This window comes from Salarias fasciatus, chromosome 20 (genome assembly GCF_902148845.1).
Source record: "Salarias fasciatus chromosome 20, fSalaFa1.1, whole genome shotgun sequence".
Lineage (NCBI taxonomy): Eukaryota > Metazoa > Chordata > Actinopteri > Blenniiformes > Blenniidae > Salarias > Salarias fasciatus.
The window spans coordinates 24,487,527-24,504,092 of record NC_043764.1 but is presented as its reverse complement, the minus strand read 5'-3'; the positions used below and the strand labels follow the sequence as shown (position 1 = coordinate 24,504,092).

General features: G+C 41.4%; 1 protein-coding gene and 1 long non-coding RNA gene across 2 annotated transcripts; both read right to left on the bottom strand.

Annotated features, from left to right (window-relative positions):
- Window positions 1-6,405: 6,405 nt before the first annotated feature.
- On the bottom strand, window positions 6,406-7,460 carry LOC115408555 (uncharacterized). Its single transcript, XR_003933775.1, has 3 exons — window positions 7,442-7,460; window positions 7,224-7,259; window positions 6,406-6,684 (listed from the first exon to the last, which is right to left on the bottom strand). It is a non-coding gene; the product is annotated as an uncharacterized LOC115408555 (long non-coding RNA).
- Window positions 7,461-10,285: 2,825 nt separating this feature from the next.
- On the bottom strand, window positions 10,286-14,981 carry slc26a10 (solute carrier family 26 member 10). The gene is made up of 18 exons (XM_030118700.1): window positions 14,717-14,981; window positions 13,687-13,797; window positions 13,452-13,609; window positions 13,189-13,353; window positions 12,963-13,115; window positions 12,796-12,878; window positions 12,565-12,712; window positions 12,359-12,472; window positions 12,181-12,258; window positions 12,001-12,096; window positions 11,774-11,880; window positions 11,531-11,600; window positions 11,243-11,425; window positions 11,097-11,151; window positions 10,880-10,968; window positions 10,718-10,772; window positions 10,524-10,630; window positions 10,286-10,445 (listed from the first exon to the last, which is right to left on the bottom strand). The coding sequence occupies exons 1-18, from the start codon at window positions 14,979-14,981 to the stop codon at window positions 10,407-10,409; spliced, it is 2,076 nt and encodes a 691-aa protein (XP_029974560.1). The 3' UTR covers window positions 10,286-10,406.
- Window positions 14,982-16,566: the final 1,585 nt, after the last annotated feature.

The window sequence follows — 16,566 nt, the reverse complement described above, 5'->3', positions numbered from 1 at the left end:
CCACTATATACATATATATATATATATATATATATATATATATATATATATATATATATATATATATATATATATATATATTGTGGCGTTCGTAAAATGTTTGTTTTTTTTTTAAAACATCACACAGTTTTTATTTAAAGTCCCATGAAGTCTTTCTCTGTCTCCCTCTCTCTCTCTCTCTGTGTGTGTGTGTGTGTGTGTGTGTGTGTGTGTGTGTGTGTGTGTGTGTGTGTGTGTGTGTTCACGGTCTCCAGATGCGGGGAGTAGCATGCCCGTCCTTGTGGTGCCTTGGTACGGCGTATCGCTGTCTTATCAGACACAAGCAAACGGTTTTGAATGTTTCTGCATGAGTGAAGCTCAGTGGAATAATTTCCTCCACACTGTGTTCACCACCGCTGATCTCATCAATACACACATTACTTCTCAGGGTTATCAAGTGCCTGTGTTTGCTCGTTTGTTTAACCAGGGCCGTTTCTAGCTTCATGGGGGCCCTAGGCCAGATGTTGTCTGGGGGCCCCTATTTTGTCAGACTGTGAAGAAGAGATTTCCTAACCCTTTAGATGGTCTACTAAGCCGAGGCTACAGTTAAAATCAAACATCTGAAGAGTTGAGCCACTCAGGCAAGTTAAACCGATAAAACTATAATAACCATCCTCTATATGTCAATAAATAAAACAGATTGAGTGTTTATAAAAAGAAACACGTTTATTTCAAATAAGAAAACATAACAAATCAACATGTATTTTAAAGTGCAACAATCAAAACAAACCACTGCTTAAAATTGTGAGGTGGGGTTATGGAAAGGTTGAGTAATGGAAAAATTTGACCTGGTTGAAGTTTACCATCAATGAAAGGGGTCTGACCGGGTGTGAGCACACTTGCCAAGGTAAACACAACACAGGGAGTTGCTCTCAGAGTTTGTATTTGTATCTTCCTCTGCTCCAATGCTTCCTGGGCAGAAAGAGGTTCTGATGTTAGCGATTGTTCTGGAGCTTCCTGGACAGAAGGAGATACCTGATGGCCCCGGGGCTTCCGGGTCAGGATGTTCGGACGATCACTCAGGCTCGATGTCTGGAGCTCCGAAATATTTTAGAATTGCTCCTGCAAAGTCAAAGCTCATTAGGTTATCAAGCAAAAAATAGATCCTGAGTACATAGTCTATTTTATTATTAGTGTTGTTGCAGTAACACAGAAAATTAAAATGACTGGCAATCTGTTTTTATATTAAACATTGTGATGTACAGTGTCCCTTTAAAGTTTGTATCCAGTTACAAAGTGAATTTGACATATTAACATTATGCTTATTCACTGTTTTTATTTTTACCAATCAATGTAACATCTTGAAGCCCTCTGAGGCAACTGTTGTTGTGATACTGGGCTATACAAAAATAAATTGATTGATTGATTGACAAAGTTGCCACTTTTAAGAGTTTTCTGCAATAGTTTACAAATTGTACTAAAGTAATAAAACTGAGACAAAAAAAACACTGCCACAAAAGTCTGAAATAAGGATAAAACGCCATGAATAACATTTATACATCAATTAAAACACAATAATCAAATAAATTCCTTGTATTTGTTTTTATTGGTTTAATCTTGTTTTATTATTTGCTTTATTGGCTTTAAATTATGTAGTTATTTTTATTCATATGCTTTAATTTTGTTGGAATACACTTTGGTCACTGTATGTGTTGTAAAGGGCTCTATTAAATAAATGTTGATTGATTAATAGATTAAAAACAAAACTTTAAAACAGTCCTTTAAATTAAAAACTAAACTAAACAGTAGCAGTTATAAGAACAATGTGGAGACCTTGCCCTCCGGGCTCGGTCCCTAATTAGAGCCCTATACAAGACACACTAAACTTAGTAAATTAATTCTAACTAATCATAAAATAAAGTGTAAAATATGTGAGACAACTTCCACTGAACACTGACAGAGCAGACTACAACATGCCCTCCCTCCTCACCTCCTCTCCATCCTCCTCTCCTCTCCTCCCCTCCCCTCCCCTCCTCTCCCTCCATCTGAATGAACGGGTCTACGGAGTCAGCCAATCATTCCCACGGTAAGACAGGCCAACTTTCATGAGACAAACATTAAAGCTGAGTTTGTGACGAACAGATAACAGCCGGCAGCAGGCTAACATTTATCCGACGCTAGCTAGTTGGCAAGTGGGACAAATAAACAAACTTGCAAAAAAACAAAAACAAAAAACAAACAAACAAAAAAACTTGGTGTCACCTCCACCTCTTTAGCCCACATCACCAGCAAATGACTTACCTTTATCCTTTGAACGTTTTTCTTCCGCAGTCTTCTTTTTCTTCCGTTTTTCCGCGCCACTGGGATAATTTCTTTTTGATGCCATTATGGTTTGTTTTGTTAATCCTCTCGCTAATGACGGGTAGCTGTCCATCATTCCCATAGTACCTGTCGGTGGCCGCTACGTGACGTCACTTGCTGTGTGACAGAGCGGTCCAACACACTAATAATAGGTGCGTTCGACATGAGAAAGCCAGAGGCAGACCTTTAAGACTTTTGAGCCGCCCCGCCCAGATTTGGCCCGGCGTCACTGATACGTAGGACCTACGTAGGGCATCGAAAACTCGCGAGACCCAAACGAGATCAGTCACAGAGGTAGCCGCGTGAGCTGCTGGAGAGCAACTCACCGCGGCTACCTGGCCCACCTCTCTGGTTCATACAGGCAGGGGATTGGACCCGACCCCACTCGTCATCAGTTTGATGACAACACGCTTTATTTGCATAAATAAACACCCAGTCCCGGCTCCAGTCCAGTGTGTGTGTGTGTGTGTGTGTGTGTGTGTGTGTGTGTGTGTGTGGGGGGGGGGGCGGCGGCGGCTACAAATGGGGGGGCGGGGGGGGGGGGGGGGGGGTGCGCAAAGGTGGCAAAAAGTAACGGAGCAACACAAAAACAGAATCCACAGATCAGAGGCCTGTTCTACTGTGTCCAACAACGTATGATCATTAATCACACTGCTAAAAAGCACAAATAGTAATAAAACAAATGATAAAATAACCAGCTGTCACCTTTAGTAGAGCTGGAGTCTCCACTTTTTTTTTTTTTTTTTTTTGGAATTTTGAATAGCACAACACTTCATATTGATTTGACCAAGCCAGTGGAGTTTGCTGTTGTTTTTTTAAGCATATAATAGACTGAAAACTTTATTTATTAATTTTTTGGACTGAGGGGGCGAGGCAGTCTGCCCCCCTTGACGCCTGGTCCGCAGCAGCACGCACGCTTCACATGACAGAAGCCAAAACGTAACTTAAAATTATTTTGTTTTTTTAAATTTTATTTATTTCAGTTAACTGAATATGAATTAACACAATGTGACACACAAAAGAAATTATGAATTGTTTTGTTTTTAATAAGAAAAACAAAATTACCCCTCTGACAGCCAGGGGGGGCAAGGAGGCACAGGCGGGGGGGGGGGGGGGCATTGCCACCCTGGATGCCGGGCCTGTAAACACCCCCCCACGGTGGGAGTCATGAGAAACACAAACCTGGAGAACATAGGGTTGTCCGAGTTGGAGGCAGACTGATAACTCCGCCCCACGGCTGCGCCGTCTACTTCGTCTAGCTCCGTCTACCTCTGGCTTTGCCATCGTGAACGCACCTAATGCCATAAAATCACCAGCCACAGCTTATCATTGCAGTTTATTTTATCCAACGTTTATTTTTAAGCATGTAAGAGGTGTAATAAACACAAGAGCTAGCTACAGATAAAAACAGGACATTTTAATTATCCTCAGAAGAGATTGAACATGCAGCTTTGGGGCCCCCTGGTGGCTTGGGGGCCCTAGGCATTCGCCTAGTTGGCCTATAGGAAGAAACTACGGTGGCCGACAGGTGCAAACGCGCTGCAAACACAGAAAACACATGCAAGAAAGAAACGCTGCAAGAGAAAAATGCTGCAAGAGAAAAAAACGCCGTAAACACAGAAAACACCTGCAAGAGAAAAATGCTGCAATCACAGAAAACACATGCAAGAAAAAAAAACACTTGCAAGAAAAAAAAACACTTGCAAGAAAAAAAACACTTGCAAGAAAAAAAACACTTACAAGAAAAAAAAACGCTGCAAGAGAAAAAACCGCTGCAAACACAGAAAACACTTGCAAGAGAAAAATGCTGCAAATTCAATCCACAACGGAAGTGCGCCAGCTCGCTCCAAGAAGAAGAAGAAGAAGAAGAAAAAAGTACGGAAGCCCTACAAGGACATGGTTAAATACTTTTTTTTTATTTCCTCCGCTTTGCCGTGATAACGAGTTAATTTCAGTGGTTTATCAGGAAGTCGACTTATTTTTCCACGTTGTCTCGACAAAACGACAATACGGTGAACCGGGAGTCCCAGTCTTTCACCAGACAGCAACGCTCCGCTGCCACGGACCACAGACAGAGGTGAGTTCAGCCTGTTTATGAGTTTTTTGTACTGTTACTCATTTCTGAATAACTTATATGATGCACGCAAATCAAACAGCTGTCTGTCCAGCATTTGCACAGTGGAACTGCGATATTTAGCCTCCTAATGCAGGACCTGTGTGTTTTCTAGTGTCTGACCCAGACTGTGTCTGTTCTGGAGCAGCTCAGAGAACTGCAACAACCTCACCACATTCACCAGGTCAGCTTTCTGTACTTATGTAATAATGAAAAACTGCTGTTTCCCTGCTTCCCATCCTGACAACTGTACTGTTTTGGTGTTTTTTCAGTTATATACATATAGCAGAACAGCCACTTTGGCTATAGCCATATGTTCATTAAAGAAAAAAAGTCGTTTCAAATGAGTCGATGTTGACAGAATAATCAGTCACAGGTAATGTTGAGTTACAAGAGCAAGGTGGCTGTAACTTGCTTGATAAACTTTAGATGTATTTGGAAGTCTCAAACATCCAAATAAAATAGAATACATTTACTAATGTTTTGTCTGAATTCATAGTGAAGCAAAAATGGCAAACTTTTTTTGTTTGTTTTTTCACAAAATGAAATTAAAATGAATCAGTTATGGAACAGTAAATTAGAAATTGGGACTTGAAATGAACCAGAGTGAAATTTAAGTTTTTCCTGAATTGGGAAAAAAAAAACGTATTGGACTGGATGCTGACTGCAGGAAGGTTCTGCTGTGTTCCAGCTTTACAGGCGTTATCCTATTGATGACAAGTAATGCAGCCAAGAATGCTTCCTGATTATATGTTTTTTTCTTTTGTAACTTCAGTTTTTGTTTTTACTGTGGCAGGTGGACAAAGATGCTGGTGGGATGAAGGATGAGGAAGCCCTGTCAAAGTCTCTTCCTCATCTGGAGCCGTGTGGAGGCCATCTTTACACTTTCTGCTCTTGCTCAGTTTCATGCCGTTTTATTTTCATGACAAAATCTTGTCAGATCCTGAATAATTTTATTGTAGAATATCATTGTCAACAAAGATTCTATTTTTGTATTAAACTGTTTGAAATTCAATCCAGTTTTTTGTAATGTCTTCGAGTCAAATTGTTTTGGTTCCTATCTATGATTTTATGAATCACAGCTGTGCTCCTGAGCCTACATGAGTGTCATGCATGAGGACATTGTCAAAAATGTTTGAGTACATCAGCCTCCATTTGAGGGTATAAATGCATATATATAGAACAATTAAACAGTCTTTTCAGGACAGTTTCATCTTTATAAAGAGATACTCTTCATAAAAACTGACTGACTCAACAAATTTATAGATCTTAACTGAAACGTGGCTGTGGTGTAAATTTGGCTGTACCATAAACTGAAATGCCTGGTTTTAGGTTTGAAGTTAACCATTTGTTCCATCACACTGTTGTCACACAGGTGTAAGATTCAGATAAACCAGCTGACATCAACCTTTATTAGGCTACATGTCTGACATCTTGGTTGCTTTGATGTGTAAATAAAAATATCTACAAAAATGATAAACATTCAAGCATCAAGCTTTCCTATAAAATTAAATTATTTAACATGACCTAATGATGGTTTGACCTTTCAATATAAACAAGCACACATGGATCTTGAGTGTTACTTCAGTATTAAAGAATGCCACAGCTGAGCCCAGCAGTGTAAGTTAAGCATATACAATGGATTTTTTCTTTAAGAAAATGGATATTTGTGAAGCATAGCTGGACTTAGAGGACATGCAAACATCCCACATTAAAACTGAACACATTTATTTGTTTCAGTGCATCCATGATATGTTTCATACAAACTAACACTGTAAAAAAAGAAAAAAAATCAGAAAACAGGGGTGTATAAAACACTGGAAATGGAAGTGTGCTCAAAGCGGTAGGCTAGTTTTTAATATTGGCTGTTGTGGCAACAGTTTTGGTAGGTGGGGGTTAATCTGACTGACAGCTGTGTTCTCATTAAGTCTCCGGCTGTCTGTACAGTCTGGTTGCCTCAGCAGCATTATGACCTGCCTCAAGATTCAGTTTATTTATGACCACAAGGCAGAGCTGGTGAAGATCTGGATCACAGACAAAGTCAGTTTTCCAAAGACAGATGTCCTCTTCCAAGACAATGTTCCCTCTGTCCACTGGCTGGAGGTCGTCCTGTGCTCGGTAAAGTTCTGGTACATGATACAGAGGAAAGGTTTTCCATGGAAGGGATCGTATCTTTTAGTGCCTGGCTGGATCCCGGTGTTCCACATTGTCATCACGACGTCCAGCTCCTTCTGTAAAATAAAAAAGATACAAGACATCGGTCAGTGAATAAGTGAGTAAATGAAAGTGAGTTAGTGAGCATGTGAGTGAGTTAATGAAAAGAGATGTTACAGCAGAGCTGGACATGACATTCAAACTACTACTATTTTCTTTCTCGCCATTATCAGTGTTCTGTGCATGCCACTTGGTTTTGTGTGTGTGTGTACATGTATGTACATATATGAGTCATTTGGTGCAGGTCTACCAGGTGTGAATGGGTGTTTGAGTTTTGAGCTGTGTTCTTATGCTATCTTTTGTTTATCTTTCACTATAAAACTTGAAAATCAATAAAAGTATTGTGGGAAAAAATGAAACAAAGCAGAACTGAATGAGACCCTTATCAACCACATGCCCACTTAAGTTTTACACTGATTAGAACTCCTGCAACAGGTTTCTCCAGCAGTCTGCTTGCTGTCTTTGATTTTGTCGCCATCAGCTTTTAACTCACTGCTCCACTATTTTTCTTACAAGTCATATGCCTGTCTGCATGAAGCAGCATGGAAAAGCTGACCTGGTGAATTTGGTGAGGTTGTTGCAGTTCTCTGAGCTGCTCCAGAACAGACAGTCTGGGTCAGACACCAGAAAACACACAGGTCCTGCATTAGGAGGCTAAATATCGCAGTTCCACTGTGCAAATGCTGGACAGACAGTTGTTTGATTTGCGTGCATCATATAAGTTATTCAGAAATGAGTAACAGTACAAAAAACTCATAAACAGGCTGAACTCACCTCTGTCTGTGGTCCGTGGCAGCGGAGCGTTGCTGTCTGGTGAAAGACTGGGACTCCCGGTTCACCGTATTGTCGTTTTGTCGAGACAACGTGGAAAAATAAGTCGACTTCCTGATAAACCACTGAAATTAACTCGTTATCACGGCAAAGCGGAGGAAATTAATAAAAAAAAAGTATTTAACCATGTCCTTGTAGGGCTTCCGTACTTTTTTCTTCTTCTTCTTCTTCTTGGAGCGAGCTGGCGCACTTCCATTGTGGATTGAATTTGCAGCATTTTTCTCTTGCAAGTGTTTTCTGTGTTTGCAGCGGTTTTTTCTCTTGCAGCGTTTTTTTTTCTTGTAAGTGTTTTTTTTCTTGCAAGTGTTTTTTTTTCTTGCGAGTGTTTTTTTTTCTTGCAAGTGTTTTTTTTCTTGCATGTGTTTTCTGTGATTGCAGCATTTTTCTCTTGCAGGTGTTTTCTGTGTTTGCGGCGTTTTTTTCTCTTGCAGCATTTTTTTCTTGCAGCGTTTCTTTCTTGCATGTGTTTTCTGTGTTTGCAGCGCGTTTGCACCTGTCGGCCACCGTAAGAAACGGCCATGTGTTTAACTAAAATAACGTGATAGAAAGGTGTTGGCGTGGTCCACAAGTGGCCATGTGTTTCTCTTCCTTTGGTTTCTTCTCAGAGCACAAAATATATAGATTTTGTTTTTGAAATTACTAGTAATCTGAGTTGCACTAGAATGTGAATTTGTCTGTGTCTGTGATGGGATGCAGGGTTTATTATGAGCTGACATGATGGGATGGATGCACAACTGACTGAAGACATGAATTGCCGTTCCAAATTCCTACCACAAGATGGCAACAAAGCATCAAACAGGAGTGACACAGAAGTCCAGTTGACCTCTTTTGTCAAGGAAATTACCTGAAAAGTGTGGTTACATTACATTTGACTGTTTGAATTCACTGTCTACAACAACTGCTTAATGTCACGTATGAGTCAACACACTCTTCTCTTTACCTTTTTACTGGAGTTATTATAATCACATCTGACAGGTATTTGCACAGATAACTGTGCAAATACAATTTTGTGCACGTATGGAACAAATGAGCATTTTTGCAGCCTGACTTCTTCATTCATGTGTTTTTATAGGTGAGCTTTATGTTAAAATCACTGACCCTCCGATGTGTGTGTGTGTGTGTGTGTGTGTGTGTGTGTGTGTGTGTGTGTGTGTGTGTGTGTGTGTGTGTGTGTGTGTGTGTGTGTGTGTGTGTGTGTGTGTGTGGTGGATTAATAAACATTTGGCCAGAGCCTTGTGTACCATGTTCTAATTGAAGTGGACTACTTCCTGCCAATTAGTGAAACACTCCTTGAGCTTTAAAGGGAAAAACCCAAAGGGTGCAGTGTCTAGAGGCCTCTTTGAAATATGCACAGGAAAAAATTAATAACTTGGCTATCCAACATCAAGCAAGGCAATAATTAGGTTTTCTTTTTCTTTCCTTTTTTTTTTTTTTTTTTTTTTTTTGTCCTGTTTTTGAACTCACTACATGTAGTTTTATCGGGTCAAGGTAACAAACTGGAGCTCAGGACCAGAGGAAGGACAGATTTTAAAGTGCTGGACAGCAGAGGGCAGCATGGCAGCAGGGGAAAGCATCACTGGCAGATGCATGCAGGTAATAAGAGGAGATTAGAGAGTTTTCTAAAAATGTGTTCCTTAATGTGCCCTATTTAGAGTTAACTACTCAGGTGGACTGAAGTAAAGCTTATGTTGCATGTTGCATGTCGAGTGAATCAGTCATATCTGCAGAAGTGTTTGTGTAGTCATGAACTCAGACCCACATTTAGACAACAACAAAATCGATTTACTGCAAGAATTAAAAGATGTCTTATAGAAAAAGATTCAGAAAAAATGAGTTCATGAATTTATTTTCAGCAGGTTTGAATATAGACTCAATAAATATGAACCATGCAGACCGCTGAGGTCTTCAGGAAGAGGTTTACTGAGTATTTCCAAAGTCAGCAGAACGAGGTGAAGCAGCTTTGGTTCCTTTACTCCTCACCTGTGGAAAAAAACATACATTTATTCTAAATCAGGACTTAAAAAATTTGCTCAGAGTTTCCAATAATAGTTGATAAAGTTTCACTTATAATAATCTTCGATTTATTTATTTTTTTACTTATTCTTTTTATGCCTTTATGTCTTTGTTTTAATGAATTACCTTACTTTGTACCTGATGTCAGTGGGGAGTTTTTGTATTTCTTCATTCTCAGAACAGACACATAAATCTACAGTAATCCACCAAATACAAAGGCTTCTTTTCTTCCCCCATCACAATCTGACACAGTGGCATGCTTCACATTCCTGTGTTTACACTCTAAATTATATTAATTCTTAACAACTACTGTAACCTGTCAGTCAAGAAACTTCCAAACTTTTCACTGTTGCTTGTTGAAAATAGCTAAGAAAACCTCAGAAAAAAGAAGACACTGCAAAAGTTTTGTTTTTTAATATATTTATTGAGAAATCTGCCACTGGATGGCACACTTGCTGTACAAAGGTTATTTATAAAGTCCTCAATCATACTCCAGATTCCAAACAATAAAACTAAATCTGTATGAAGTGGTGGTAACTGTCCACAGATATTTCCAGATGCATAAATACACAATCATATCAGCAAGCTATGCAGGGCCCATCATTTTCATCAGTATGTAACAATAAACAAACTAAATAAATACTACAAAATCAAAATACAACATGTACGGAAATTTAAAAAAAAAATAGATTATAAATATGAGTAGTGATGTTTGTACTGTGTGACGAGTGTTTTTTCTTCATTTAAACCTGACTGATGATGAAGTGTGCAAGAACTGTGTTCTGAAAGCTCAAAGGAAAGTGGTAACACTGCAAAAGCTGTGCTACACAGGCTACAGCTTCAGTAACAGTTTAGGAGTAAAATGATCAGCATGACTCGTCGGCGCCTTCCCTTCTCACACCCAGACTGTCGTGTTGCTCTCCGGAGGTTTTTCCTACAACAGACGACAGTCATAACCATCATTTTCAAAAACCACCGCTGGAAATTTCAGGGATTAGGCTGTGATCCATACCTTCTGCTGCTGAATATACATCACAGCGTCGTGGACAGTGACGAAAATATGCTGTGGGTTCATGTAGTTCATGAGGCCGCTGGATGTGAGGATCTTCAGGACGCTCTCTGAGGAAACGGAGGATTGTTAGCAGTCAGTTAGCAGCTTTCTAAGCACTGCTGATGAAACCACAGGGGAGGAGAAGGAGACTTTACCATTGCAGTTTGCCAAATACACATGGACTCCTATTTTCTGGCACTCAGTACAAATCTGCGAGGAGCCAAAAGCAATCCAGTCACTTTGATGCAGCGCAGAGAGAAACGGAGCAGAGCAGAGCGCGGCGAACAGCGAGGAGTGGAAGCTCCTGCTCCTCTGACCTGTGTGAAGAGTCTCGCTCCGGCAACATCAACGAAGATCACACTGCTGCAGTCGATCAGCACCGCCTGGACGTCACTCTCTGAGGCTTCTGTGAACAATAAGGAAAAATACATTTCTTATAAATGACCGGCATAATGAGATCAGACGCAAAACTGCAAATCTTTCTTAGAAACTGACACCAAACTACATGAACGTTGTTTCGGACACATTTCTCACCCGATTTGAAGAATTCATTTTCTGAGGAAAACGATGTGTTTGCGATTCCTCCCTCCTAAAGAGGAAACAGCGAGACACTGAAGCTGGGTAAAATTTCCTAGCACAATGTAAAATGTATTTATTTTTGCTGAGTGCGGTCGTCGTACCACCGTGTTGACGGCGGTTTCCCGCTCCCGTTTCTCCAGCGCCTTCCTGAATTTCTCTCGACTGCGGATCTTCTCTGGCGTCAGGCCCAGCAGCCTGCTCATTTCCTCCCTGAAGAAGCTACGGTTGCCGTAGTAAATGGGTCCGTTGTACGTCAGGATCTTCACGCCAGGCACTTCATAACACTGCAAGGAAAATAGGATGTTTTGTGTATCTTGTGTACAAAAGCCTGAGGCTCAATATTCAGTTTCTTATATTTTCAGTTTGTTTTCACCAGAAGCTTTTCCCACCTTGCTGTGTTTCTCTAGAGGTCTGTAAATTTCAGTGTTGTTGGCTCTGCCGAGGACTGAACAGCCGGCCCTGTTGAACCACAGTTATCAGTTTAAAATATCGATTTAAAATGTTTACTTCAAGAAATGTTGACGTTTTTGCTGCAGATGAGTGAGGCGTTCATGTTCCTCTGAGTTTGTGCGTTCAACCTTTCCAGGTTCTAAACATGAAATTTGATAACAGAAGCGAACGCGGAAAGGTACCTCTGTGTGCGGCAGATGACGGTCATCATCGAGAAGACCACCCCGATCGCAAGGCCAAGGTCCACGTTGAGTACCACCACGGAGAGCCAGGTCACAACCCAAACCATCTACACACAGACACACACACAGTCACACACTGACACATTCAGAGCTCATTCGACTGCAGCATTGAGTTTTATTTAGCTGCCATGGAATTCAATGTCTTAAATTGTTTTAAACGGTCTTACAAAGTCAATCTTGCTGACTCTCCACAGCTCTGGCAGGTCCTGGAACTGCAGGAACATCTGCCTGAGGCTGGTGACGTTGATGCATGCCAGCACTGCCTGATGGGAAACAGTCAGCCAGGGTTAACTCTCCCTCCCACTGCCAGCCATGCTTTTACGCGGCGCTCACCCTTTTGAGCTCACCTTGGGTAAGAAGTAGAAGAGCGGCCCGATCAGCAGCAGGACAATCAGAACAACCAGGCTGGTGAACAAGCCAGACAGCTGAAGGGAAAAAAATATATTCACGTAAAAATATAGCAGAAAATGATGTTTTTCCATTTATCTATGAGATCCGCTGAAGACGCGTTAAAAGACACGCTACCTGTGTGTATCCTCCTGCGCTCTCCAGTATGTTGGTTGTGGCCAGAGTGGCTGAGCTGGGAAAGCATGTGAAAAAGGAAGAGACTGTGTTGGAGATGCCATGAGCCAGCAGCTCCTGAAATCAAACCACATTTAAAGGAGGTAAGAAGCTGATGATAATCCGACGCGGCATATTGGCCAAGCTGCTGTGAGATGACGGGATTTTACCTGGTTTGGATGTATGGAATAACCATGTTTATCTGCATAAATCATTGCCAATGAGACAGAAACAGCATAACCAACAAAAGTGATGGCGACTGTGTCTCCAGCAATAGCAGGGAAGGTCTGAATGGACGGCATCTGTGGTTTTGGGAATCTGAGGAGAGGAGAAAATAGAAATAAATTTATTTGAAGTACATTTAGAGAACAACCAAACAAGCTTTTGCTCCTGGAAGTTACCCTGCAGGGATGTGACCGACAATCTCAATGCTGTAGGCAGAGTCCAGGGAGGCAGCGTAGGCCACGCCTGTAGCAATAATCACCTGAGGAGCCAAACATAACATCATAACTTAGTGATGATCACAATGTGAATATCAACTTTACCCTCATTGTCCCTGCTCGCTTACTGTCAGGATCTCCACGGGGATGGGCGTGCGCAGGCGCTGCCGGAAGCGCATGTTAATCTCCTTCACTGGGACCAAGACGGCCAGACACAGCAGAGACATGAGCAGCTCGGCCATGTTGGTGTGAGGCAGGTTCTCCATCACCGACGCCAAAGTCTGAGCGCACAGAGCAGTGTGAGGAACACTTCACGGCTCACCTCCATCATATTCATGAAGCACGGCTCAGTACCTTAAAGAGGGAGAAGGTCCCCGTGTGGCGAGGCAGGCGAAGGCCCAGCATGCTTTGCAGCTGTGAGACGGTGACGTGGAAGGCAGCGGCGCTGGTGAAAGCCTTAACGATTGGCTCAGACAGGTATGTGGAGAGGAAGCCCAGCTGGAGCGTGAACATGCAGAGCTGTTCCACAAAACAACACATCATGAGTGTCTGACACACAGAGTCATCGCAGATCAGGAGTTTGGCAGTGTGTGACATGAACTCTGCCTCTTTCTCACCATGATGAGTCCTGACAGAAGTGCAACAGCCGAGGCGACTCCGATCCTCTGGGCCTCAAAGTCAGCCGCCTCCGGTGAACTTGAGTTCATCCCCAGAGGAGTAGGAACCAGCTGCTCCACCACGGAGCCGGTCATCAGACTCACTACAGCAAAGGTACCTGAGGAAAGACTTTCTGTCTCAGCTGCAGCGACGAGCATCATGACAAACCACTTCCAGATCCAGGAGACGTCTTACCTGTGGACACGTGGCGACCTGTCCCGAAAATCATGTACAGGACAACAGGGAAGAAGGAGGTGTAGAGTCCAAATATTGGAGCCACTGATGTGAGTAAAGCAAACGCCATGCCTGTTCAGAGAGGGACACCAAAAAGACAGGATGATTTCTGAATATTACAGCTGAGACATGCTGTGGGAGTTAAGACAGAAGGAGAGTGACAGGTCACATGGTAATGTGAATTAGAAAGGTTCCTATTTAGTATGTCTTTAGATGTATTTGAAGGAAAAGAATTACACTATGCTATCATTTTTAATGCATTGATTTAGATAGTGTTTTATTACACTTTTCTGGGTATGCAGCACTTTGGTTCCCTTGCACTGATTTAAAGTGGTAAATAAATTATATATAGAGATGAGTTGGATGAATTATTATTATTATTATTATTATTATTATTATTATTATTATTATCATTATTATTATTATTATCATTATTATCATCATTACTATGTCATTAAAATCATCATGAATTGTACTTTTTCAACATGAACTATTCATGGAATGAAAATATAATGAAATTATTTAGCCAAGCTTCTGAAAATATTATTGAGTTTACATTAATATCAATTATATGTCATTTGAATTGTTATTATTATTGTTGTTGTTTTTGTTGTTAGTAAAAGTAGTAGTAGTGGTAGTGATAATAGAATAGAATAGTTTAACAAGCCCAGATAATCCCAGAGGATACCTTAATAATCCCAGAGGGAAATTCTTTTTCAGTTTAGCTCCACAAATAAATAAATAAATAAATAAATAAATAAATAAATAAATAAATAAATAAATAAATAAATAAATAAATAAATAGAAGAAAGTTAAAAAATAAAAAACACAGGCTCAGAATTACATAATGATTTAATTACAGTTTATAATTTCTATGAGTATAAAAATATACTCTACACAGATGGAACCATTACGTCCTTGTGTCATATAATTCACTCATCCCCATCGTCACGACTAATAACTGAAGGTATGAACTACTAACTTTACTCACCTTGAGGGATATGCAGGATCCCGACAGTCAGCCCGGCTATGGTGTCTCCTAGAATCCATTTCTTGAGCCTGTACCGGGGCAGCCAGCTGAAAACAGGCACCCTCTGCCTCAACAGGTGGAGCCAGGAGAGCCTCGAACACCTGCACCGGAGCAGGAGCCGCTCCCGGAGCCTCGCGCCGCCGCTGCCGCTGTCGTCCGAGCCGTACGCCTGCTTGAAGCGGTCCTCGGTGTAAATGTTCCGGTACACGGCCACGGACGCGCTCATATTGTCCTGCAGATGGTGGAGGCTGAGGAGCAGTCCTTCATTTCAATACATTTATATCGCCCGGAGCTGTGACCTCAGGAGCTCAGGAGCCATGGCGGCTTCCTGTCCGCCCCCCCTCAGCCAATGGCCTCGCGCACCGCTCGGCCTGTTTCTCCACTGTAGTGGACAACTTTCTTTTCTTTTTTCTTTTTTTTTCTCTCCACATCTTTGTGTCAAAGGTGTGCAGATCTTTTTTTTTTTTTTTCCAGCAGAGAAATCCTCAGGGTCCTATTGCTAAAAGTCTTCACACGCACGTGCACACGCACGCACACACACAGGGCATCCTTCACGGCTCGCTCTCTCTCTCTCTCTCTCTCTCTCTCTCTCTCTCTCTCTCTCTCTCTCTCTCTCTCTCTCTGCGGTAGGTTCAACTTCTTACATCCCACCATGTATATCCCTGTGAAACGCCTCCAGCAGATCAAAGTGGCATTGTTGGTGGAGCTGAGGCGTAACCTCAAACCACGTCTGTTCGCAGGGAGTTCATTTCCGAGAAGGATGGATGTCTGTAATGGGTGGGAGTCCAAACTGTTAAAGAAAAGGGGGTCTGCTGGTCCCAGTGAAACCCAATCACACATGGCCGCCTGGTTCATGGATCAAACTCCACCTTGACTCTTATCAGAGGTGGAGTGTGATGAGTGACATGTTGTTCTGTGTTGGACAGCAGTGAGTACAAGGGAGCTCTGGATCAATACACGATAAAATAGACCCTTTAAAAAAAAAATCATAAGGATCTTCGTGTGTGGCACTGACATTATACCGTTTACAGTTATTCAAAACGCCTAAAGTCTTTGAGTCCCCCTTCAGACCCTTTTCCTTGTGTGATCCACACTCATCTATACTGACTGCATTATTGGAAATGCGTTTTCATTTGTACAAAAGCCCATGCTCCTGGATCATATTGATTACTCCAGTCCCTTCACTTTTTATTTATGTCATTTGTACATTGCATCTAATACATTTGGATTACTTGGGGATGTGTTTGCTGTGATACAAAACCTGTAATAATAACGCCTTCCTCATCAACTATTTTGAACTTTTCTCCAGTTTACTCTGATTGACTGCCTTCTGTTAGGGTAAAATCATGATTTTTTGATTATTTTCAGTAATATTTATTCAGTGATATTTATGTAATTGTAAGTTCTTTCAGGGTGTGATGCCACCGGCTTTGTCTCACACACCCAATGATTTAATTACACCCTTAATATCTGAGATGTGTAGTTTACAAACAGCCAGAGACGTGATGACACGCGGGACGAAGAATTAAAGAAATGTGCTCTTAGAATGGCATGGTTTGGATGGATATTCATCCATTCATCCTCTTTATTCGACTTATGGAGATTATACAAGCACATGCACACACATGTATGCATATTGGGCGCAATTATTTGTTTGACACACATAAAGATTACCTGGGGAAAACAGAGAGCCACTCCTGTGATTTGGATTGATCTGCTAAAATCCACATTTCCTCCAGTCAGATGTTGGATGTCAACTTTTTCTTCTATGACAAAAACAGAAATAACCTCCAGTTCAACAGACGGGAAAC

Coding starts and splice junctions, on each gene's coding strand:
- slc26a10 (XM_030118700.1), bottom strand. CDS start 14,981: ATGAGCGCGTCCGTGGCCGTGTACCGGAACATTTACACCGAGGACCGC. Junction 12,713..12,795: donor GTCGGTCACATCCCTGCAGG/GTAACTTCCAGG, acceptor TCCTCTCCTCAG/ATTCCCAAAACCACAGATGC. Junction 10,446..10,523: donor TGTATATTCAGCAGCAGAAG/GTATGGATCACA, acceptor CGTCTGTTGTAG/GAAAAACCTCCGGAGAGCAA.